Here is a 26051-nt window from a genome sequence, read left to right as displayed (position 1 = left end):
CACCGTTTCAAGATGGATTACTGTAATTGTATTTACTCTTTTGGTTAACCCTTTCTATCACCCAGGATACCAAAAACATGACAATTTAAAACAGTTTGGTTGTTTTTTTTGGCTTTGAAATGTTACTTTAGTGTTGTAGAACATAAATTTATCATTGGTTTTTTCAGATCTTATAAAAAGTCTCCCATTAAGCAAAGGGGCCCATCCTTTTTTTGGCGCTAGCTTGCAAAAGAAAAGGTTGTAACTATTGCCTGTGCAACAGGAAAAAAACTTGAGTATCTTGGTGTCATAATCACAAGTAATGGTGGGATGAAGATAGGAGACGGAAGGATTATGGTTCTTCTGTTGCAATGCAGGCACTGCTTCAGTCTGATATTTTTTTTAATTCCATATTTTAAAGGTTTCTTTCGGATCTAGAGTTCTTTATTTGACAGTAAGACATGCAGCAAAGGTCAATTCGAACTTGCAATGGCCGTAAGAGTATCCGTACATGGGTCCACAGTACCCTAATCTTGTTTTTTTTACATTTATTCTTGGACAAAAAATTTAATAAAACAGTGTAGAATAGGACACAAATGCAAAGAGGAGGCAAGAGAGATGCGGTTGGAAAATGTCATCCTATATTCAAGGAAAAAAGCACAAGGCCCAGTAGACATGCAGAAGGTATCTGACACAGACACTGACTGAAAGATTTGAGCTTTAGAGTTAGTTGCTGAACCGGGTGCAGCTGTGAGGGACCAAAATTGAACGGAGGAAATGGCTGACAGAATGTAAGACAACCTGGGAATCAAGCAAACAGCAATGTAAACAAACCAGGGATGCGTAATAATTGATCAAGATACAGACCAAAACGATGACATCAGAACACACAAGCAACAGGGAAACAAGTAAATAGAAAAAACAAGATTCCAAGAACTAAGATATATAGAGAAGTGTAGGATTGCCACTCGGAGCTGAAAATCAATAGATATACCATGACTAATGTCAATGCCAATACAGGAAAATCTTGCTCTCATATTACGAATGTAAGTAGGACACAACTCTACAACTTTGTGCAGTTGCTTGTTCTTCTGTTGTCTGTCTTGCTTCTTGTTAGTTTGTCAGCGTCTCATGTCTTTTGTTTTCCTTTTCTTTTGAATGTTTCTAATAGATGAAAGTCACAAAGAGTCCACTCCATTCCTTAACTCAAACGATGACGAGGACTGCAGCTATGAAGGCAAAAACATGGCCCTGTATGAGGTAACCGACGCTCTCACGTTCGATTTCTCAGAGGTTGGATTTGTTTCAGCTTTACTCTCACACATTGATCTGTTTGCCTTCAGGAGGAAATGGACAGCACCCCCATGGTAGCGTCTCTTCTCAACAAGTTGGCCAACTACACCAACCTCACCCAGGGCGTACGTGAGCACGAGGAGGCTGAAGATGGGGTCAGGAGGGTTGCCGTCATGGTACGGAGAATCTGTCTTAGTACCGAGAAGTTTCGGTCGTTAAAGTGAACGAGTTGCCTAACCCAGTAAAGTCACATTTAGATTACAGTGGACCCGGCCATACCAACAATATAAACTTGGTCACTTGCTTCCAAGTGATTCTAGAATAGCATCTTACCATCTGTTTGTTTCTGGAGTAGACTTTGATTTCGTTTGATTACAACACAGAACCGTAACCAAAACGAACTAATGGAGTTATGCTAAAGGAACGAGGCGTGTTCTTTTACGGTAGCCTTTCACCTCATAAGACTTGTCATAAACACATTGCCAAAAGGTTATATTTTACTTGTTGGAGTACAAAAGTCATCCTCCTGAGCTTTTTTTTCATTTTGGGAGTGTTTAAGAGCATTGACTAATTTTATTATATTTTTTTTAAATATAGTTTGAATTTAAGAAGCTACTCCTGTGAGAAATTCCCTGTCTGTGAGAGAAACTGATGCCTTACAGCGATCCCACAGATTTACAGGGAATTGATTTTAAAAGGTCTTTGCTGTTGTAATTTGTGTGTTTAATTACACATTCATTTAGCTTGCATAACATAATCGGTAACGTGACTTTAAGTTATTGAGTGAAGAAGCTGATGAAAATATCGATGCCAACAGGCTTTTTATGGGTTTTTTTTGTTTGTTTTATTTAGCCGCTGTGCAAGAAGCTTTTGGATTAGAACACAAAAAATGCTCAAAGATGTCAAACCAAGTCTATTGCTTTGATAAAGAGAGAAGACAGAAGTGTTAAAAGATGGCTTGGAGGATATGTGCCATGACCCTCGAAGGTCTTGTAGTTAATGGATAAACGTCCTTCAGAACAGAGTAAAGTTGGCTGCACTGCATAAAGACAAATGGTTCTACTTCAGAGAATTTTCCTTGATTTAAAGTTTATCGATCCTTACACTCTTGCTCTACTTTGGGATTTGAAAACAGTTTCTTCTGCTTTAAAAGATGAGCTTTTAAAAAAATATTAGTAAACTAAAGATCCTAGATTATTCACACTCTCACGGCAAACCTGCTGGACTTAAATGCTAAAACTCAGACCAGGGAACCTCCACTGTGCGCATATTTACTTATAAGACTTAATGTCTACCTGTTGGCCAATACCCAACGTTTACAAATACAGTAATCAGTCTTCTAGTAAAGTATAGTTTGCAACGAGTTTAGCTGCCCTTTTTAATGACTACCTAACGGGCCAGAAACAGTTTTCCATATAGCTTCACAAAATGCTAGAATGTGAATGTTTCAATGGTGTGTGTATATGAACATTGTTGTCACGGCGTCCATATTCTGGGTCTTATTTACTCAGCAGATGTTCAAATGAGGTAACTCCCCAAGAAATAACTTGCTACATCTGCAACAAAAGTAGTCTGTTCAGCAGCGTGTCGAACGGAGAACATTGGGAATTTTCTATAAAAGCAGATCCTCCAACTTTGAACTCTTGGTCTGTTAAGAGACATTGATTGTGTGTTCATGAAGAACCGCCCCCTAAATGGTATCTTGGAGCACTTGGAGGAGATCTAAAGCCTAAGTCCAGCAGGAGTAAGACAGACGATGCAGAGAAGTTGAGGGGAAGGAAGGACGAAGCGGGAGGCAAATGCAGGGCAACTTGGGGGAGAAAATATGGGAAATGTGGAAATACACCTCCACAAAAGGCACGTTGCATCGTTTGGAGAAACCGCTGTGTGCAGTAGAGAAGGCACAGGTCAAGGAGTTTTTGAGTCAGAAGATGGTATGTATGTTTTGGTGTTTGGGGAAAGTGACAGTGAAGGTATGATGATATTTGGTCCACCAGTTGTTTCTTGGAGATTATTAAAAAACAATTTTCCAACTTTTTCTGGATGGTGATTCTAAATTTCTGTTTTAATGCTAATGTTACTGTTTTAAGGTTTTATCAGGGTTTCCCCCAGTATATTATAGGCCTGGCGGCCCGCCATGCTTTACAAGCCCCACCGCCAGGCCAAGTCTTTCCTGTTTATGTTTTTAGGAAAATAATAAATAAATAAAAAGATGCTTTTTTTTCTTTTTTTTTTTTTAAGCCGTATTGCAAGCGTCTCTGTTGCTCTGAGAGTTTCACTGGCGGAGCAGATTTATTTCTAAAAGCTAAAAGATATGTTTATAGAAGATAGTTTTATAGTTTATTCATTTAAAGCCGGACCAATCACACCGCTGGTGCCTCGCACACTTCAGCAGCTGGATTAAGTTAACCTCTTCGTGGATCGCGCATGCCTCCTTTTACTCAAACTGGACACAGTATGGATATTTAAATCAACCTCTTTGAGGAGTTATGTTTCTTTCCAGAGTTTTTGATCAAGACAGGAGTTTAAAAACCCACCGCGTTAGCTCTGGTTTTTCAGCTCTACGTAAACCTCAGGAATAACTTGTAGTGGCTTTCAGAAGTGCGTTGAGCGAGCAGTGAGACTGATTTATATTTGTGGACAAAGAATTTTGTGAGGCTTTTACATCTTTTACATGTAGCTCTGTCTACGCTGATAAAGTTTATGCATGTGTTCCCGGTTGGCCGGAGCGTTAGTGGTTAACAACCAGCGCTGACCTCATCATGCAGGTTCAGACTGATTTTTAGTATTATTTTTCCGGTTATGATGCATCAAACCATATCAAATGCTTTTGCTTTGTCCACTTAGTCAGACAGAGGTAATGTGCGCTGCTGCGCGGAGATCTGAGAAGCTGGACCAACTGAAATAGTTTCTGTGTCCCCTTGTTAAAAACTCAACAGACACAAAATTGAAGAGCTACTAAAGCCACATTAGCAGCATTAAATTAAATCTCCCGTTTGTTGCGCATCTCTGAGCAGTGCAGCAGATTTAACTCATGCAGGGCCGGTCCAAGGCCGCATGAGGCCTAGAGCTGAATTTGCTGCTAAAAACGTCAGCATCTCAAACAGCTTCTGTGTTAGGGGTGGGGGAGTAGTTTAATCGGCCAACCTAAAAAGCGATAAGTTATAATTGCAGTTTACTAGTTTGTATTTGTGGGCAAACAGAGCTCAAACTCAAAAGATTAAACTCACAGCCTCAGATTGTTTCTATGGTAACAAAAACAATCTAACTATGAATATTGTTCTTTGATCTTTTTACAAAGTAAACTTGCCAGCTCCTCAAGATCTTACATATAAATGTTAAACAATTTAAAATCTTTTAATTTGTGTGCTGACATCACTAAATCAAATTCAGCAGCATTGATCATCTCAACAAATAAATGTTACATTTATGCATCTGTGCTCTGTGTTAAAATATTAGCATTTATGGCCCCTGAAGCCCTGGGGGCCTTATGGAGCTGCTGACTTAATTTGAATCAAACAGAAGTGTAAATAATTTATATTTATTTTAATTGTGTTTTCTGATTTGTTGTTTTTAAGACTAGTTGTTTGTTTATATAGCGTTTCACTGGCGATGTTTTCCCGTAACATATAATTACCCAGTAATATTTTTACATTTGCTGTCTACTTAACATTTTTTAATAGTTTTCTGGGGGAAACCCTGTTTATGTTGTCCAATAAGTAAATAAATTGATTTCAGACTTGCTGTTTTAAAAGGGTGTTAAATATAACTTCAGATGGGTCAAAAAGTTTAAGGCTTATTTTTACTTTTTCTCTTGGAAAAAAAAACATTGTAAGCACCTAATGCACATTTAAAAAAATATCCACTATAGCCTTAAATGTATTTGTTAAATCAAACAGTGGATTTTAACTTTTCTTTAGAAGCAGCTTCATTTTCTGTGCTGCATGAAAAGAAGTAAAACATACAATCCTTCAAAAAAAAAACCTCCCATTTTACTCTGAATAACCATATATTTCTCACAAATATTCACACTTAAAAGCAAAATGTGTTAAAAGCAAAGATATAATTCTTTTGTGTCTTTATTATCTGAATAGATAAATGCAAGTTGTTGTATTTTAGAGGAGTGGAAAATACAGGCGCTGTTATATTTCTGTTATAAGAAGGGGAAGACTCCTGCTAAGTCATCATCTCTTATGCGTTGGTTCATATGATTAGAAGTAAATGTGTGGCTTTAATCTAAGGATGCAGCTTGCATGGCAACTGTTTCCTGCAAACACTTTGCATACCCAACCCCTCTTTGCTATGCATTCAAGAAAAGCAGCTTATGCAGTGCAGCAGTAAAAGACAACAATGCTTATTATAAAGAGTGGTAAAATATTGGGGTTAGGCGTTATTTGGAGCTGAAATAAACTTAGCAACCACTTGATTTGGTCCACTTATTCTATTGCTTGCTATAATGAATGAGCCAATCGCATGGGAGCAACTCAGTGCATTAAGGCATCTAGATGCAACAAAGCATCAGCATGGGGAAGAAATTGGAAGTTACCTTGACATTGTTGGTCTGAGTACTTCAGAAAGTGACAGTCTACTGTGTTTTCAGCCACGTCTGTCCTTTTATGACCGGAATTCGCCCATTTTTGTTCAAGGCTTCGACCAGCAGATGACAGAGTATAAATGATCCTGAACTCGTTTCCAGAACATGAAAACAGGTTCACTGAACTCCGACAGCCTCTGTTGTCACAAGATTTCTATCCAGTATTGAAGACTCTTAATGAATCCGAGCTACAACATTGCATTTCCCTTCGGGATCAATAAAATATTTTTGAATTTGAATAGAGCACCATTCACATCTGTATCCTTGTGATGCCGTCATGTCAGTACCACGTAAAAAGCTCCCAAATCGACAAATCCATGCCATGGAGAATCATGGTAATTTAGGAGGCGAAGAGAATCCAGTAAGGTGTGCTTATAATGAAAAGACCAGATGAGTATTTTTAGTGCAATCCTGACGTCTGACATTCCCATGTTTGTATGTGTTTCTCTCTCCAGGTTCCTCAGATGGGCACTTTCATTGGGGTCTATCTGCCCTGCATGCAGAACATTTTAGGCGTCGTCCTCTTTCTCCGCCTGACCTGGATCGTAGGCACAGCAGGGATCCTAGAATCGTTGGCCATCGTTTCCATGTGCTGCGTCTGCGTGAGTTTTTCGGAATCCTTTTCGGGGTGCCCGCTTGCATCATTCCATAAAGTCCAACTCATTAACTATAACGTATTTGAGGTCGAGCCTAATGTAAACCGAAGCATAGAAATGAACGCCCGTCTTGAGTTCACGGCTGGGCTCAGAAGAATTCCTCGCAAAGAGAACAGAAAGTTTGTGTTTTTTAAAGTCCTGTACGTCAGCAGCTGCAGACGGCCAAACAGAGCACTGAGTGTTTGAAAAGTGTGAAATGAGCTTGAGCAGGACTCGTGATATAATGCGAACACAACTTCAGTATATACGCTCCATGCTTCTGATGGTTCCTTAAATCAATGGAGCTGGTTTTGGTACATCAAGAATATTTACTAAGCTTTAAAGCATGGCTAATTTACACTTCTTTGATGTGACCACATTTTAAAAGTGATAACATGTATAAAATATCAACCACTTCCAAAGAGGGGAGCATGTGTTGTTTAAAACTAGAGAAACTCTAAATTACCCCAAATGTCTTATTTTTATTTCTACTGCAACATGACTTTTATACCATTCTTAATTATGATCTGAGGATGGAATTAAAAACTTTAGTTCACGCAAAAGGAAAATTTGGAGTTCTTAGATAAATTTATTTAAAGATTTATGTCAAAGAGACATACGTTCATCACCTGGTGTAGCTCACACTGACCCAGGCAGAAACTTTATATGTATAACTCTACAACAGATTTTGCTGGACAATAAATTGTGTTGTTTTGAGATCATTTTTAAATATTATATTAATAATGGCATAATAATACAAGTCTGCCTTCTCAAAGAGCATTACATTTAAATTGGTAAAGAATGCAACACTGGAACTGAAAGATCTTTTAAATACCACCCAGCAAACCCCACAATAACAAAAAGACTAAAACTCAAACCGAATTAAAACAAACAAAACAACAACACACAGCTTAAATCAATTTATTTATCATGTGATCAATTGCTTGATTAATTGCTTATTGCGACACGCTTCATGCTATGAATTGATGAAAGCAGCTTTTTGCAGTTACAACTTGCCTCTGCAATTACAGAAAAATATGGTAATCTCTGGAAACACTTTGTTAGTAAAGCTCATCTTTTCTCATCAGCATCAACAGTACTCTTAATTTAAATCCTTAGATGTTTTTGTCAAATTTCTGTTTTGCATTTGGTGGTAAAAATGTGTGACCTTGAGTTACTGATGAACTTAATCACGTTTCTTTTGCTTACATCTAAACATCTGTCTTCTGTCCTTCAGACCTTACTCACCGCCATATCAATGAGTGCCATAGCAACTAACGGAGTTGTACCAGGTAGATTAAATTCACGTCTTTTTCAAACAGTGGATATTATATCCTTTTTGCCATGATCAATGTCTGGGATTTGCAGCTATACTGAAAATTACTGTATTTACATTTGTAGCTTTTGGAATACACAAGGATAATATAAATCTTGAAGTATAAAAAACACTGCAAATACTTGATACTTGAATCACATAGCAAAATATTTGTTGCAGCAGTCACTGAAATGATTCAAATATAGTAATTCGAGATATGTTAGATAATAAATTAGGGTGGTATTTTTGAAAATATTTTTATTTGGGATGTTTCTTTCTGGGTAGCTGATGGGATATAATGAAACATCCTGTGTTAATTGATTAGTCTATTCATATTTTTTATCAACATTCTTAAAATCATTGAATAAAATGAATCTTTCTTGTCTCTATGAATATTTATTTGAAGCCTAAATTCTTTAACTTTAATTTAATACTTTACAGAACTGAAATTGGAATACTGGATCTATTCTCTACCAGAATCAATAACTAATCAATTAGTAATTAAATTGATGCATTTTATTTGAGAAATGAAGTTGAGAAGAAACCGTTGCATCATTTATCAAACATGAAATAAGAAAATATAACTGAGAAAGCAGGTTCACAGTATCGGCTGATTAGAGCTCCAAGTTTTTGAAAATTCTTTAAATTTCTCTTTATCGATTGTAATTACCTGTCGAAGCTTTAAAACAGGCTTGGAGAACAAAATGAAGTACAGCTCATCATTCTGTGACTCTTAAATTAGCATTAGCTAGAGCACACATGCCACACATACACATGATCGTGAAAACGTGTCTGTGACATATGGTCCAATCAAGGGAGCATTTTTTAATAATTTTATCTCCATCGTCTTTTTTTTGACGAATATCGTTAACATAACTGTGAATTTCGTCTCTTTGCAGCTGGCGGCTCGTACTACATGATCTCCAGGTCGTTGGGACCAGAATTTGGAGGAGCGGTGGGTCTTTGTTTCTACTTGGGAACCACCTTCGCTGGATCACTGTACATCCTGGGCACCATAGAGATCCTGCTGGTAGATCCGCGCGCAGTGGCAGCTTCATCTGCAGTCATCGGCTGCGGCTTTGGGATTCATTGGCTCTATTTTCTTTTCCGTCTGCTCCAGATGTACATCGTTCCTTTCGATGCGATGAAGGTATTAGACGAAAACGACATGCGTATCTACGGGACGTGCTGCCTCCTCCTGATGGCTCTGGTCGTGTTTGTTGGGGTGAAGTGAGTGTCCGCGCCGATTAAAAGCACGGAAACAATCATCCAAGGACACTTTTTCACCACTTGTTCTTTTCCGTCTGTAGGTATGTGAACAAACTGGCTCTAGTGTTTCTTTCCTGCGTGGCTCTCTCCATCATGGCCATATATGCGGGAGCCGCCAAGACATTAATCGAGCCGCCAGCGTTTAAGTGAGTGGAAAAAAGAATAAAATGGAAACAATTGTGTTTGTAAATTGTGTGCTGTTGTGAGAATACGCTTTCAATGACCAGATGTGAGCTTGTCAATGTCAAAATGTCAGTTAAACAATTTATTGTATTACTAAGCTAACCGGTGTGTTTTAGTGGTGCTCACAAAAATGTTGGCACTAATTATTTGCAAGATAAATACAAGAAACGGATACTGTTGGCTGGATTTTTATTTACATACAAAGTCTGATTCTGACTGTGGGAAAGATATTTATTATGACTTAACCAAGAGCTTATGCTCCTAAGCTTCAATAACAAACTGTATCTAAGCATGTTATGCATTCAAACACTATAGCAAATGCCTTACTAAACATTTGTATGGCACTGATAGCACTGTGTGTATAAAAGAATTAAGAAGATATAAATCATTACATGTGCAATAAAACGTGCTAACATCAGTTATCACTAAATGGTATTTATTGAGATTGTGCTTGTCCTAAAGCCTTTCAAAGCCGGTGTTTCATTAAAAGCTGGCTTAACAGAGAAAGATTACTGAAATCAAGAAGCCGTGCTCCATCGGCTGCGCTACAATCTACCATTTCTTCTTTGCAGCGTTTGTATGTTGGGGAACCGCGCTCTGAAAAACGAAATGTTTGATAAATGCGAAAAGACGGAACTGGTGACGAACCTTTTCTGCGGCCTCAACTCCACCTGCGATTTCTTCGAATCCAACAACATGAGTGAAATTGTGGCCATACCTGGGCTTCGGAGCGACGTTATCAAAGGTGAGAAGGAGAGAATAAGAAAAAATAATCTCTTATCCGATTGTCAATACCAAATAATAAGTCTTTATGATCATCAGCTGAAGTTTTCAACGCAACTGATTGCTCTTCTCTTTGCTTGCTCATTAGAAAACTTGTGGAGCAACTATGATGACGCCAACATGATCATAGAGAAGAAAATCTCCCCCAAATTGCCTTCAGTCAAAGCTGGAAGCAAAGATCAGTACTATGTCATCAATGACATCACCACATACTTCACATTGTTAGTTGGGATATACTTCCCTTCTGTCACAGGTATCAATTCAGGCTCAATTGCCAAAAGGGATCATTAATAAGGGGAATATGTTGTCTTGAATGTAGAATCTTTCAAATTGACTTTCTTCTGATATGTGTACATTTATTATGTCTTCTTTTTAGGGATCATGGCTGGTTCAAACCGATCTGGTGATCTTAGAGACGCTCAGAGATCCATCCCAGTGGGAACCATTTTGGCAATTGTCACCACTTCTTTCCTCTGTATCCTCTATATGTGTTTCTGCTACTGATGTTGATAGATTGCTTTTGACTTTGCTGTAATCCTCATTTGTTCTGTGGAGCACATATGTTAGACACCAGGCAGTGACAGTTTCTTAATGTCACTATAAGATATCTCCTTTGTTTTTTTGTTTGGAGCCTGTATCGAAGGAGTGGTGCTGAGAGACAAGTAAGACGACGTTCAGATGACACTTATCCTACTGTGCAGAAAAAATGGTGTTAACTGGCAGCATTTATTTGGTGCTTTTTGTAGATTTGAAAAGGGAAATATTAAAGACAAGCAGTGTACAAAGCAGTATTTGTTATAGTTTGGTTGCCATGCTAACATCCAGCTACGCCATTAGAAAATATGAAGACCAGGCAAACCTAAAAAGAATGTCCTGGTTCCTTCCAGGTTTGGTTTCTCAGTGAAAACAATGCCGGTGATTGGTGTTCTCGCCTGGCCGTCCCCGTGGGTGATTGTGATTGGCTCGTTTTTCTCTTGCTGCGGGGCGGGGCTGCAGAGCTTGACTGGCGCCCCCCGTCTGCTGCAGGCCATTGCTCGTGACGGCATCATCCCTTTGCTACAGGTAGGTGATGCATGAGTTTTACTTGAAGAGATTCTGATTCTGATAAAGGTTAGTTACAAAAACAAGTGTTCCACCTAGCAGGATTTTCATAATTGATGACCCAGAACCCTAACCCTATCTTCATTTATTTTTAACATTTATTTTACATAATTGATTTTACATTATACATTGCTGACCAACCAAATCTCACAGGTTTCTTAGGAAAGTCCTGATGCCGCCCGGCCATCTGGAGATAGGAAGATACCTTGTACTTTTTTTTACATATTCTTTTTTAGAAATGCTATTCTGCTAACAGTTTCTGTCATACATCATAGACGATGATCAACTGCTGCAAGAAATATGTTTTTGCTTGAGAAACGGATACAGGGTTTCCCCAGAAGTCCTATGGAAGGGATGCTAGCACCGTCCACCAGTAGCCCACTGTGTTTTTGTTTGAAAAAAAAAAAAAATCACCCACTGTTACAAACCCACTAACTCTCTCGTTATTGTAGAAACTTTTAGAAAGTTACTGGTACTCGTTTCTCGTTTGTGTACAAAAAAAAATCAGTACCAGCCAAAATGTAAATCTGCCGGTCAGGGTTTTTAAAGATTGGCAATCACTGATTGGCCAGAAAACTGCAATCGGTTCACCAATAATAGTAAATGTTCCACAATACCACAGAGCTTTGACCTGGAAGCAACAGAGTACTTTGTTAGGAACCTCATCAGATCTCTTGTCTTCTGTGTTTCTGTCTCTCTCAGGTCTTTGGTCATGGGAAGAGAAACGGAGAGCCCACCTGGGCTCTTTTGCTCACAGTTGGGATTTGTGAGATTGGGATCCTTATTGCCTCTCTGGACAAAGTGGCCCCCATCCTCTCCATGTGCGCTGCTGGAAGTCACCCACCTTCTCTTTTGGTGTTGCTCGCTGTACTTTGCATCACTAAACTCTCCATGTCGTTTGTGCTTTTAGGTTTTTCCTCATGTGCTACCTGTTTGTCAACCTGGCCTGTGCCGTTCAGACGTTGCTCCGGACTCCCAACTGGAGGCCGCGCTTCAAGTTCTACCACTGGTGAGAGACGAAGTAACTCAGAGTACTGGGTTTCTACCCAGTGGGAAAACGTTTTGAATTCCACCTTTCCTCACATCCTTTCTTCCTAAAGATCTTAGTTCTTTTCCCTCCTTTTGTCTTTCCTTCCTTTTACTCTCCATATTTTTGTCTCAAATCTTCCTTTCTGTTTATCATCTCCATTTCTTCCCTGTTGCATTTTTCCCTCTTTCTTTTCTTGTTTCCTTTCCCTCTTCTGTCTTCTTTCCTTCTCTTGTGCCCTTATTGTTTCCTTTCTTTCATTTTCCCTTCATTGCGTTCTCACTTCCTCCTTTCCTTCTTGTGCACCATTTACGTCCAATCCTTGTATTTCCTTTTCTCCTTCCTTTTTTCCTGCTTCCTTCTCTTCCTGTCATCCTTTCTTTTTATATTTCACATGTCTTTTGTTCCATCCTTTGTTCCTTGTTTCCCCTAATCATTTATTTGTCCTCTGGGCCCTCCTCCTTTCTTACTTTCTGGTTCCTGTTTTTTTTTTTTGGATGTGTCATATTTACAGCCAAACAACTGTAGATAAATCTGTCTTAAACACACAGTTAACTTTAGTATTTTGACATTAAAAAGAGTGCAAAGGACATAACGTTATGAAAGTGATACATTTTGACATGTTTATCGTTTTTTTCTTGCAGGACTTTGTCCTTCTTAGGCATGAGTCTCTGTCTTTCCCTCATGTTCATCTGCTCCTGGTATTACGCCATAGGTGCCATTTTGATTGCTGGCTGTATTTACAAATACATCGAATACAGAGGGTGAGTTCAGAAGTTCGAGACCAAGAGGTTATTTCAAAATCACTATAAACAAGGATTTAGTAATGACTTTTGGACGACAGGGACAGCTTTGTTCTAACAATGAAGCCTTTTCCTCATTAAGGCCCGACTGAATATATCCTGAAAATTAGCGCGTACAGATCTTCACTTTATTATGGGTCTTTAAGATGGTCCTGCAGTTAGTGAAGTGCAATTCATTACAACATCAAAATAATTTAGAGATGAACATTTGAGTGGAGAGCTGACTCTGTCCTGTTTAATGCAGAGCTGTGAAGGAGTGGGGCGACGGGATCAGAGGGCTGTCCTTGAACGCAGCACGCTATGCTCTCATTCGCCTGGAGGAAGCGCCGCTGCACACCAAAAACTGGAGGTGGCCGTTCCTTACGTCTACACAGGATCACTCCAACTTTAATGCAAAGATGTGTTTACGGTGTTTCTCTTCTACTCGACAAATGTTTTTTATTTTTTATTTTTTGCAGACCACAGCTGCTGGTGTTGTGCAAACTGAACTCTGACCTGAAAGTGAAGCATCCCCGTCTCCTGTCCTTCACCTCGCAACTCAAAGCCGGCAAAGGACTCACCATCGTCGGCTCAGTCCTGGAGGGAACGTACATGACGCGCAAGGCGGACGCCATCGCTGGAGAGCAGGTGTGCCTCTTGCTGTAGCTTCTTACGTAAAAACTTTTACTTTTTTTTTGTATCCACTTGGACCTCGTACTAGTAATTTTTTATACGCAAATAACACCGAATTGCTAATCCATTCAAACTCCTTGAACTTTTACACATTTCGTCACATTACAACCCAAAACATCAACATGCTTGATTGAAATATTTTCTTAATCAACATAAAAACTGAAATGTATCCACCCCCCTTTTAATCTGAGATCCTTAGATAAAATCATGAATACCTATGTGTCTTCAGATGTTGCCTTATTACCAAACAGCCTGCCAGTAAATAATTTCATCTGATTATGAATCCAGCTGTGTTGTGACGGCCTTTTAGTTTAGAGAACAATAGCGAACAAGTAGCATCACAACAGAAGGGTCAGGGTTTACTGTCATTGTTACAAAATGCAGTTGTAAACAATAACCAAAATCTAAACACTGGCACGGTGAAAGAGAAACTTCTGGAAAATGCAAATTATTTAAAACAAAAAACAAAAAAACAAAACATCTTTTGCTTCTGCAGTTATTAGTGCTGTGACAATTTAAACAATAGAAAGTTTCGTGCAAGGAAAACAAAGAGAAAATTGCAAACCTTCAAGTACTTAAAACTGCAGTTTGCAGGAAAGACGGTTCTGAATACAAATTTATATATTATTCAGGTTCTTTGTTATAAAAAAGTGAAAGTTTTTACATAATTATTCACTGATCTCTGTTGGTCTCTTGTATAAAATAGTGATTAAAAAACATTGACGTTTATGGTGGTAATACGACTGCGATGGACTGGCGACCTGTCCAGGGTGACGCTGCCTCTCACCCAAAATGTCTCCCTGGAGATGGGCGCCAGAACCCCTCCCAACCATAGCATGGACAAGGGTGTAAGAAGATGGATGGATGAATGGGTTGTAATATAAAATAATGTGGAAAGCAAGGAAAATAGATACTTCTATCATGCACTGTAGCAGTAAACACTCCATCAAAAACTACTCCATGTCCAAGTCGATTGGAAATAGAATGAAGTACAAAAACATGTTTTTTTTTTAGCCGCTAAATGTGGCCAAAAACTTCCTCCTCCTCAGTCTTACTCTCATTCATTATGGTAACCCCAACATACAACGTTTTGAGGAAATATGTGACAGATGTTGCGTCTGAATGCAGTGGGAAATTTGCATTCTGCCAGAATGCAAATTCTGCATCAAATTCAACCTGATTCACCACTCTGCCTCATCCGCATGGCAACAGTGAGCAACAAAAGACTCATCCATTTTGTCTTTTGAATGTCGTGGCAAATAGTCTGCTCTCAGGGTGACAAGGTGAGCTGACATCTCTGAGTCTAGAGACTTGGCACGCTATGTGAAATGTGTTTAACAGTTTCAGTACAAATAAATAAAGGTAATTGCTATACTTGGAAAAAAGTACTGTAACAAATAATTCTCCCAGATAATCACTCCATCTTTGACCTGGATTTTATTTTCTCCCGCAGAACATGAAAGCAGCCATGGCTGCGGAGCGGACCAAGGGCTTCTCCCACGTCATTGTGTCGTCCAGCCTGCGAGACGGTTTCTCCATTCTGATCCAGTCAGCGGGACTGGGAGGAATGAAACACAACGCCGTCCTCATGCCTTGGCCCGCAGGCTGGAAGCAGGCCAGAGACTCCCTGGCTCAAAGGAACTTCATAGGTAAACCACACAGAAGCGCAGTTAGTTTTATTTTCTAATTTTTATTTGGAGAAGGAAGTATTACAGACCCGTTCTGTTTGTGTTTGGAGAAAACACACTGACGAGTGTAAGTTTGCCTGGATCAAAGTCGGGATACATTCTGAAACATGATAGTATTTTTATGTGACAGACATATTTTACTCCATGGAGATTAGTGGTTTTACATTTTCGTCCAGTTTGACCAGATACTGAAAAAAGATTCCCTTCGACCTTCAACAGAGAACGATAACGTCTCTAGAATCGAAGGCTACGTTCACAAGTACTGATAAAATACATTGAAGTTTGTGGTGCAAATCGGAAGTGACTCGCGTCCAATTTTTTTGTCAAATTGGATTGGTTTTTTGCAAAATATACTGTATGCGACCTCTCTGTGGTCACATATATCTACTGAAGTGCAAACGATCTGAAAGTGTCCCGCATGCGCAGTAGGGGGCACGATAACGTCACACATAGCGAGCATGCTCAGTGTTTGTGGGAGTAAACATGGAGGCTAACGGTGGAGCATAGCTTGCGATTTTGAAGTTGTTGTCCAACCGGAGCAGCACTTTAACATCTTAATCCTCATTACAGTCCACCATGGTTGTTGTTTTTCTTCCTGCTTGCACGTATCAGGACAAAATAGTAAAGTTTGTCGAGTATCAGTGACGTTCAGGTCGGATGAATGAGACCTGGCTGCTTCAGCTTCAGGTCACATTTGAAAAGGTCGGCTATGTATCGGATTTCCAAGTGGCTTAGGTCGCATTAACGCAAAAATAAAAATTGTAGTTGGGTCACTTTGGTCTGCAGTGTGAAGACAGCCTAAATGTCCTGTACAATTTTTGAACCATTCATCAACAGCAGGCGCTTCGGTTTATGACACGAGTGCAGCAGATATTTAGCCGTTTAGCAGCTTGAGGCTTGTTTTAAAATATTCCTCTACATCCAGAGACGGTGAGAGAGACGACAGAAGCCCACCAGGCTCTGCTGGTTGCGAAGAACATCGACCATTTCCCCGACAACCACGAGCGTCTGAAGGAGGGCTCTATTGACGTGTGGTGGATCGTCCACGACGGCGGGCTTCTCATGCTGCTGCCCTTCCTGCTAATGCAGCACAAGGTGCGTGCTCGCCACAGGTTGTGTGTGTCTTTCGTGACCCATTCACCTGCAGGTCGCTCAAATGCCGTCGGCAGTTTCTCACGCGGGTGTGTTCGTAGGTGTGGAGGAAATGCAAAATGCGAGTCTTCACGGTGGCGCAGCTGGACGACAACTCCATCCAGATGAAAAAGGACCTGCAGGTGTTTCTGTACCAACTGCGCCTGGACGCAGAGGTGGAGGTGGTGGAGATGGTGAGGCAACATGGTGCCGCCCCAACTGCTCCTCTAGTCAACGTAGCATAGCAACAGTTGTATGCTGATAATACTGCGAGTTGCCTTGCGTCCTGAATCTGAAGGCGTTCTGTATGTTTCCGCAGCATGACAGTGACATCTCGGCTTTCACATACGAGAGGACTCTGAAGATGGAGCAGAGGTCCCAAATGCTGAAAGAGATGCAGCTGTCCCGCACCGAGAGGGAGAGAGAGGTATGATTGCACAGGCAATACAAACTACTAAAGTCTACCAAAGTAAGCAGTAAATCATCCATAGCTCATTTATATTTGATGCATCTTTTATACGCTGTAGTATCTCAGGCCTCCAGACTTGCCGTTTGTACTGGTTTCAGTGGTTTGCCTAAACTTTTCATCTCAAAGCACCAACACAACGTATCGGCGCATCAGAAGTACTCATAACAGTTTGTTACACTTTAATGTAGAAAAGGTAAATGGTGCATCATAATTATTTTGTATTGAAAACTAAAAATACCGTACATTTCGGAGGTAATATTTATTTTCTTCTATTCAGTTTTTTTTTTAATCTAAAAATTTATTATTATTAGCTTTTTGTTACAGTTATAAAGCTACATAAAGTTAAACAAAACAACATCACAATACTCAGAGCGTTTTCCAGAGGATGAGGTAGCCAAGCTAACTAAACAGCTTGTCACAACCATCCACAGTGTCATCCTTCCACACTTTCCTCCTACCGTTCTTCCTCACCAACATAATCCAGTCATTCCAGCTGCAGGGCTTTGACAAGGGTATGTCAGCAGAAGCTGAGTGCAGTAATTTCAGGCTCCTGCTGGTTTTGGAGGATCTTCTAATCCAAAAAAAAGATTGTTCTATATCTGCTTTCTCTCATCAATCAATCAAATTTTATTTGTATAGCACATTTCAGCAGCAAGGCATTTCAAAGTGCATTACATCATTACAAACACAGAAACACAACATAGAATCAACAATCAAAACAAAGCATTAAGTCAGGCTCCATCAATAAATTTGTAATTGATTACGTTACAAATACAATCCTAGACAGGTGGGTTTTTAGTCGAGATTGCATCCATAAAAGGATTTGTGTGTTTTCCATTCTTAAATTTTCAGGCTCTACTCTGGTGGTTTTTAACCCCTTAACTGTCACAGTCAAAAACTCTTACATGTAAGCCGGTGTCATCATGACAGTTAAGGGGTTAAACTGTGGGTCACTCACCCCTAAAAGAGGCCAGATGTTTTGACAGAGGGGCTTCAAGACCTCTCCTGGTATTTTTTAGTGATACAACCCAGTGTTTTGGTAATATTGTCAATACGTCGGCGTTTCCTTGGTGACAGGGTGAGTGGCAGAGTGAATCTGAAATTTGATTTCATGCAGACAATTTAGAAACATTGAGTTTCGGTAATGTTATCTGGATTTTTCATTTAAATTAAGCTTATCGTTCTTTAAAAAATAACATTTTGCTTTACTTCTAGTTTTTCTTTTTGGGACCCTTGGAGATGCCAACTTCTTTCACTTTGTTTTAAGAAAGCACAGTTTCCTGCTTGATTCTTAATTCATTTGCTCTCCTCAAAAAGGAAAAAAAAAAAAAAAAAACCACAAAAACTTACGATTTTTGACACAACAAAAACCTAAGTGAGTTTAAAATAATATTTTGAACTGATTTATTTTTAAAGTAAACCTTCCACATGGGTTGCTTGGACTAGAAGGTTTGGGATCCACTGCTCTAGCTAAAACAAAAAGCTGCCACTAGAGGAGGACAAAGTTATCATCAAGCAACTTTAAACACGGACAACTGTCCCAGCTGCAGTTATTCTCTCTGTTGGCTGCTGCTATTTAATTTTAGTTGTAGCATTAAAGGAAAACTGCTTATTGAGCAGAATATTTTACATTTTTGTTCTTCCTGCTGCAGCCAAATGTGCTGATCTCTGATAATTAGTCAGACTATCTGCTCAGGTGCCATCCCGTTGGATCCTTTGTAAATATGCCTCCCATCGCTTGGCAACCATTGGTTCGAAAAAGAGTTATATTAAGGTTATTGAAGGGTGGCGCTCGTTTAATTTCTACACAGCTATTGCTACTGAAATATTTACTGACAGCCAATATAGCAACTTTAATTCATTTGTTCTCATTTTTCACACAGTAAAAGTCAGTAAGATTTTCTGTGAAGCTCTGGAGTTGGAGGTTTAACTGCAATAAATAACGGCGTAATTGTGCTGTAGTTACAGTGAGTGAGCTGATCGCCGAGTCTGGCAGCGCTCCTCCAAAAATACGCTCCACCCATACGTACAAGCTTAGACTTCTCACAAAATATACGGGGGACTGTGGATGTTGTGTGCTCTGTTTCGGGGTGAATGTCATAAATCTGTGCGGTTCAACACTTTGAATCTCCTGTTATTTGACCTAACTTCTTCCCTCTTTACAACAATCAATGTGTTTGGGTTCTATACTCAACTTTTGTCCATCTTCATCAAACCTGCTTCGCACTTGACTCCTCCTATAACAGACTATACACACATATAGAGATGGTCTTCTGTTTTTTTATCTCTGTATTTGTATGTACTTCTGTGCAAATTATTCCAGGATGCCATTTGATTAATTATTCCAGTGACACAAATTTCTATTTCCCGTGTGCCGCTTAGGCCCAGCTGATTCACGACCGGAACACGGCAGCTCACTCTGCGAGCAACGACAAAGCGGCCGGCGCCACGCCCGAGCACGTCCACATGACGTGGACCAAAGACAAGCTGCTGAACGAGAGGAACAAGCACAGAGAAGGCATGGCGGTTAAGGACATGTTCAACATGAAACCGTAAGTAGAACCAGCAGAACATGATGTAAGAAAATTGAAACCCCTTATCGCACCCCAAATATAAGCGGTTCAGCTCCCGTGTTTAGCGTCTTAATGAACCTTTGAACTGGATTTTGAGAACTGTGTTCAGTGTATCCGGCCCTGTTTGACTATTTTGTTTTTCAGTTCATTCAACCTCTAACATTAACAAGGGCTGTCTTTTCAGTATATCCATAGTTTTCCAGTTTAAAATATTTTTGAAAGAATAATATTTTGGTGACAATTTTGAATGATTGTGCTTTTCTTTCTTTTTTTCTCCTTTCCCCAGTGAGTGGGAGAATCTGTAAGTTGCTCCGTCTTTCAGTTTTTTTGGTTGCATGCGCTGAAACTGTTGCTTGCATGTCTGTGTCATTCAGTTCGCCTCAAACGGGAGGGAGGGGTGCATGGTGGCAAAAATAGCTTTAAAAACTCAACGCGAGTTCACTTGCAAGCGGTATAATCACAATTGTGGCCATGCAACGTTTCGCTTCGATGCCAGCTTTACAGCATCACCCTTCGCTCATAACCCAAAATTTTACTTAGCGACACGGTTATTGATGCGATTTTCCTGCAGCAACCAGGCGAACGTGCGGCGGATGCACACGGCCGTGAAGCTGAATGAGGTGGTGAAGAAGAAATCCAAAGACTCCGAGTTGGTCCTGCTCAACATGCCGGGCCCACCGAGGAACAAGAAAGGCGAAGAGAACTGTATCCTTTTTGATTATGATTATTTACCACGTCTGGTGCGCATCTCCAGCAGTCATTGGGCGAGAGGCGGAGTACACCCTGCACAGGTTGCCAGTTCATTACACAGAGACATACACATACCCACACAACGGGGCCACTTACAGAGATTATTAACCTAGCAGTCATGTTTTTGCGTTGTCAGCCTGTCATTTAATATGGAAATGTATTTGATAATGTGAGTGTGACCTTCAAAATAAAATCAAAAATGGTTTGTATGGCACAATTCAGCAAGAAGGCAGTTCGAAGTGCTTTATATCATGAAAACACAACAATCAACAACTGAAACATGACATCAAAATGTTGTTGGTGTGTCATTTATTATAGTACAACAAGTGGGTCTTTAATCTAGATTTAAAGAAACTCAGTGTTTCAGCTGTTTTACAATTTTCTGGAAGCTTGTTCCAGGTTTGTGGTGCATAGAAGCTAATTAGAAATTGGATAAACCGGCTGATGTGTACGATTTGTCCTTAACCACGGTGCGTTTCTCAGATATGGAGTTCTTGGAGGTTTTAATGGAAGGCCTGGACCGTGTGCTGCTGGTTCGTGGAGGAGGTCGGGAGGTCATCACCATCTACTCTTAGCGTCTAGTAGCTTTCATTCATTTCACATTTGGAGGAAACATGACGGCGCAGTCGGAAACCAGGCTGGAGGTTAACAAACGCCGTGGCACTAATGCTGGGACAGATCTCTCCTTCCACACTGTCGCAGACGGAAAAACAAGATCCAGCCGGCGTTTTAGTGCCGCAGTCCTGCTGTAAGGGGAGGGGAACTTGTCTGAGGGGCTCTCCATTGCTCCTCACTTTGTTGCTGTTTTCACTCCGCCATCATGTGGCCACACTGGGGAAAAACATCTTGTACTATTTCTGAAAGAACTGACGTTTCACATCGACAGGGTCTGATCCAGCAGCGACCGTTTTCCTGGAGAAGAACCTCTTGCTGTCTGCATCCACCATTAGCTACTATAAGTTCACAGTGAAATGGAGACTAAACGAACACGTATTATTTATTTCAGAGCCAGTTTCAGATGTATTTGGAACTTTTTTTCAGACCATATAGTTTCTCAAGAAATGATTAATCTCACAAAAGGTTTTCATTACAGAGAACGCACACAAAAGTATTGACGATGAGCTAATCAATAGTTTGGATTTGTCAATTCTCTGCTGAGGTTTTTGTTGCCTTTTCTGACTGTGTTATCTTTATGACTAAGTAACAAAATGAAAATGCAGCAAATGCATTTCTTCTCCTGTATATTAGCAAATCTTTTAGACGTATTTTGTTAGAAAGCCATGAAGAGTATCTACTTCTACATGAAGTAGATACTCTTCATGCTTTAAGTTAACTTTATTCAATTGGGTTTGTTTTTTTTCTAAAATTGACGTTTTTCTGTAATGAGTGCATTTTAGGATTTTAAACAAAATAATTGCAATTTTAAAATGTAATGTCAGTCTTAGAGAAGTCTATGTTTTTATGTATTAAATTTTAAAGCGCAACACGTTTCGTGTGACACTTAGAAACTTTTTCTCACCATTTTCTGACATTTCCAGCAGGTGGCCTGATCCTGTCGGGACAAGAGCTGGATTGTGGTCAAGTCTTTACGTAACCGGCCCGGGGCTCAGTCTCCAAAAATCAATTTAATCCTAAAATAATTATTGTTTGTTTTGGATCACAAAGGAGCAAAGGGAGAACTTCAGAGCTGGCAGCAGATGTGGTCCGGGGATAAATGGCTTCCTGTTTGCCTCAGAGAGCGGTCAGCTGGGTCAGCACGCACAGAGCGACAATAGCGACCTGCACAGCTACACGCTGTGGTCGCTGTCTCAATCACGACCCGACAACTTGTCTGTTAAACTGTGGCTCCGTGGCGAGGGTTTACGAGAGAAACCGAAGTTTGGCACTTTGTTCTTGTGCCATTGAAAATGTTGGCCTATAAAACCAAAAAAGGCACAACAGGCATGAAATAAAGCGGAGTTTATGTCTGATGAATAACAAAAACGGTAAAATGATGGCTTCTCTGAACACTGGCTGGTGAATGGAAAAGGTTTTATGAACCCAAACATTCCTGCTTGTTGCTTTTGTTTTGTAACTTCAACCACAAAAACAGAAGTATAAAAGTGTAGTGGCAATTTTATTAAAAAGATATAAAACCATTTTTCCTTGTACAGCATAAAACATATACTTTGTTTTATTTCATGACTATAATGAGCACTATATAAAATACACTGCTCATTTCTTAATGCAACATGCAAAATTGAATGCAGCATAAAATGGGTATGAATACTTTGGCAAGTTACTGTGAAGAGAAACGTCTAAATATCTTGTGGGATTCTTTTATCAGTCTCCTTTGTTGGTTTTGCCTGCCTTCTTTGGACAATTACCAATTTGATTCTTAAATCCAAAGACAGTAAAAACACCAACGCTTGTTTGTCTCAGAATACGAGTGATTGTATTCTGGTATCAGAATCTGCCAGCCCTCAAATATTTTCCTCCTTTCTCCAATCTTTTCCTCAGATTTAAAATGGGTAATAAGAAATTCAAATTATGTATGTATGAGAGATATGGACACTAATCTTCATCAGCTAACAATACTCTCAATGTTCAATTTGAGAGTATTGAACTCTCACATTTTCAATGACGAAAATTTAGGAATTTTCTTTATGGAGTCCACATGAAATTGTTTATGTTGACGTTTCTTTACAAAAATACTTCTAAAGTATGCAAGTAGGTTTCGCTTAAGTAAAGAATAATTACAGCTCAGATGGATTTTTGATGAATTAGATTGTTGTGGAAAATCAAATTAATAAGTGAGATAGATTATATTTTAAATATACAGACATACTGCTCTGTTTGTCAATAAGTGTAAAAAACAAACAGAGGGACTCCTGCAAACTGGGTCACAATATTCTTTCCCAATATTAACCCAGACTGGTGGGGATTTTTTTTTGTTTTTGTGTGTGTGGAAATTGTCAAGAAGGTGAACAACAACTCGTTCGGTAAATACAACTATAAAACCGGGAATCTTACCAGCGCTCACAGTGATGGTAAACTTCACAAGATGATTGGTTTTGCAGAAACGATCAACACGGAAAAAATTCCAAAACAAATTTGGAACATGTGCTACATTTAGCTTTTTCTCCAAGCTAAGGAGAAAAGTTACAAACGATGACGGCACAGTATTCGGTAAAGGGCAGGACGATGTCTCACGTCCACCACGGCTTCTTTTCTTTCTCCCACAGTCTCCACTGACCTCTGAGTAAACCTTCAAGTAATTCTTGGTGTGTCCGCTCGCCTCTGAGCTAAATGGAGCTGAAGAGGGAAAACAGAGGAGGAACGGCAAAATAAAGCTTTCACCTCAGAAAGAGCTGCAGGGAGAAAGGAGGGCGGTGGGATCCTCTCTTTTTCTGAGCCATTATCATTCCAGCATCGTTCTAATAGCGAGGCGTGAACCGAGATGGATTATTTCTCAGATTCCCCGCTGGCCTTGTGAACCTCTGAATACCTTGTTCTTTGTGAAAGAGTTAGGATATAATTTATGCAGGTGCTACACTCACCTATTCAAACTTCCTAGTCGGCGACCTTTTGTATGGGGATTAAAAATACTTATTCTGGACAATGAAACCCAACTAAGCTTCCCTACCGGTCAACTCCACAGTTGACAGATTCAAACCCTCCATTGATTCAATTCTCAGCTAAAAAAAAATCATACATGCAAACAAGTAACCTGTCAGTACAGTATGAAACAGATAGAGCTGATTAGGAAATGATTGGGAACGTTTAAACATCTTAAGCCTAGACCCTGTTGGATATCCTGTGCAGTGAAGTACATATGAGACGTACCGTAATCCAGCCTAAACTTATGTTTTGGTTACATGTGTAGTGATTCTAATCTGAAAAAGTCAAGAAGAGTTGGTGGAATACAAATACAAAACCACTGATCCAAAAAAAAAAAAACTAGCATTTTCTTTTTGTAAGTTACGGACAACACAGCAGAGTTTAAGGGTCTCCGGTCAAGAGAACCACCAGATACCAGGCACCATAAAAAATAAACTGACAACAATGTTAGTTTTCAATTCATCTTTTATAAAACGTTACAGCAAAATTAACAAATAGTTACTTTGACTTCACGTTTCCAGTTTGCATGTTTTTACATGGGGAATTGTTACATGATTCCTTGGGAACAAGGAAAATGGGTCGAGTTTTTTTTTTAGTGAGATTCTATTTAAAGTCTCTTCATTTAGTGTAGATCCAGATTCGTTGGTCCTGGAGGCTGGAGCTCATGACTAGTCTGAAAACAAAGTAGACTTCATGTCCAAGTTCAAAAATATTATAGCAGTGTATTTGAACACATTTTTTATGAACCTCTCTGTTACATTTGCATTGAACAGCTACAGCCATCGACTGTTAAAGTTGAGGAATGTGGGCAATCCGTAATCCGCAATAAATGATGACTCTGTGGGAAACTCGTATAGAAAGATGAACATATAAAACATTTTCACTCAAAGCAAAGTATGACACTGTAAAAATAAAAAAATCCCTTTTACCCAAACCGCTGCAATATTGTTTTATGTATATATATATTTAACATGTTCCGTTATCGGCACGTGTTTCACACAGGAAGACAATTGCTGGCGCACTGGCTCCAGCCTTCATCTCACTTGAAAGTTTGGGTCTTCTGTGTAAATCAGAGATGCCCAAAGTCGGTCCTTGAGGGCCGGCATCCTGCATGTTTTAGTTCTCTCCCTGGTTTAATGCACCTGGGTCAAATGACGGCTCGTTAGAAGGCCTAAGAAGAACGTTGACCTGCTGAAAAGGTTGTTGGTACCACCAGGGAGAGAACTGAAACGTGCAGGATGCCGGCCCTCGAGGACCAACTTTGGGCACCACTGGTGTAAATAAACATGCAATGCAAATGAAAGAATGCTTCAAATGTTAATGCAATAGTGTTCCCATAAATCAGAGTGGGATTTTAAAGTTGTTTCAAAATGGCAGTAGACCATTTTGCTCTTGGTACCCGACAGATTAGCAGATAGCTTTAGCCTCCGGGAACCAACTCATCCACATTCACATAAAAAAAAAAAAACAATGCAAAGACCGATCTCTGCTGCACATTAGATAAATTACTTTTTACCTTTTTACTAGATCTTTACTTCAAAAACCTTAAACCATCCTCTTTAGATAACTATAAAATACTGTTTGCACAAATTACTGAGTTTGTCTTGGTCCAGCTGTTTCACCAAAGTAAAGATAGAATGAGCCCTTTTACAACAAAGTTGAGAAAGTCATTGTTTTCCCTGTGGTCATGGATGATCAATAACTACATGGTGGTTGAATACATAATGAAGTTGGGGATTAGGTTACCAAGAGAAAATCTGTGCATCAGAGCTAGCAAACAGTAAGGTCGACCCTAGTTTACTTTAACACTTTAATTTTTCTTAACTTTAGGATTCACCAAACTGTTCCTTACCTAAGTCAATGGATGTTTAAACAAGTAAAGATAGCAAAGAAAGTTACAGCAATAAGTTTTAATGACCAAAGGTTTACATGACATAATCTCAAACGGCCATAAAATTATCTAAAGCAGAAGGTTAGGAGAAAGGGTCTACTGAGCGTGCTGAAGAAATACGGAGGGGAGGGGGGATTTTTTTTTTTTAAGAGTCAGATTTCCCTAGTCCATGGATCCTGGGAGTCACTCGGCTCCAAACTGAGAGAGTCTTTGTGCAGAGAGAGAGAAAGAGAGGAGGAGAGAGAGAGAGAGAGAGAGAGAGGCAGAGAGTCGCAGTGTGACTTCAGGTCTGAAC

The 26051-nt window shown here is 39.7% G+C and overlaps 1 protein-coding gene across 1 annotated transcript in view; it reads left to right on the top strand.

Moving 5' to 3' along the window:
- Positions 1-22349, top strand: part of LOC102219097 (solute carrier family 12 member 7-like) — a 28138-nt gene extending 5789 nt beyond the window's left edge. Inside the window, exons 2-26 of the mRNA XM_014474559.2 lie at positions 1151-1239; positions 1323-1448; positions 6322-6468; positions 7739-7793; positions 8716-8846; positions 8937-9046; positions 9127-9231; positions 9841-10013; positions 10140-10304; positions 10428-10526; positions 10656-10713; positions 10939-11113; positions 11855-11973; positions 12063-12161; positions 12824-12943; positions 13227-13331; positions 13441-13609; positions 15108-15303; positions 16268-16437; positions 16536-16667; positions 16793-16900; positions 19325-19494; positions 19802-19816; positions 20087-20220; positions 20749-22349. Of these exons, the coding sequence (XP_014330045.1) occupies positions 1151-1239; positions 1323-1448; positions 6322-6468; positions 7739-7793; positions 8716-8846; positions 8937-9046; positions 9127-9231; positions 9841-10013; positions 10140-10304; positions 10428-10526; positions 10656-10713; positions 10939-11113; positions 11855-11973; positions 12063-12161; positions 12824-12943; positions 13227-13331; positions 13441-13609; positions 15108-15303; positions 16268-16437; positions 16536-16667; positions 16793-16900; positions 19325-19494; positions 19802-19816; positions 20087-20220; positions 20749-20840 (3062 nt within the window). The 3' untranslated portion in view covers positions 20841-22349. The remainder of the gene's footprint in view (positions 1-1150; positions 1240-1322; positions 1449-6321; positions 6469-7738; positions 7794-8715; positions 8847-8936; positions 9047-9126; positions 9232-9840; positions 10014-10139; positions 10305-10427; positions 10527-10655; positions 10714-10938; positions 11114-11854; positions 11974-12062; positions 12162-12823; positions 12944-13226; positions 13332-13440; positions 13610-15107; positions 15304-16267; positions 16438-16535; positions 16668-16792; positions 16901-19324; positions 19495-19801; positions 19817-20086; positions 20221-20748) is intronic.
- The last annotated feature ends 3702 nt before the right edge of the window (positions 22350-26051 follow it).

This window comes from Xiphophorus maculatus, chromosome 6 (assembly GCF_002775205.1).
Source record: "Xiphophorus maculatus strain JP 163 A chromosome 6, X_maculatus-5.0-male, whole genome shotgun sequence".
In the NCBI taxonomy this organism is placed as follows: Eukaryota; Metazoa; Chordata; class Actinopteri; order Cyprinodontiformes; family Poeciliidae; genus Xiphophorus; species Xiphophorus maculatus.
This window is presented reverse-complemented; position numbering and strand designations above follow the sequence as displayed.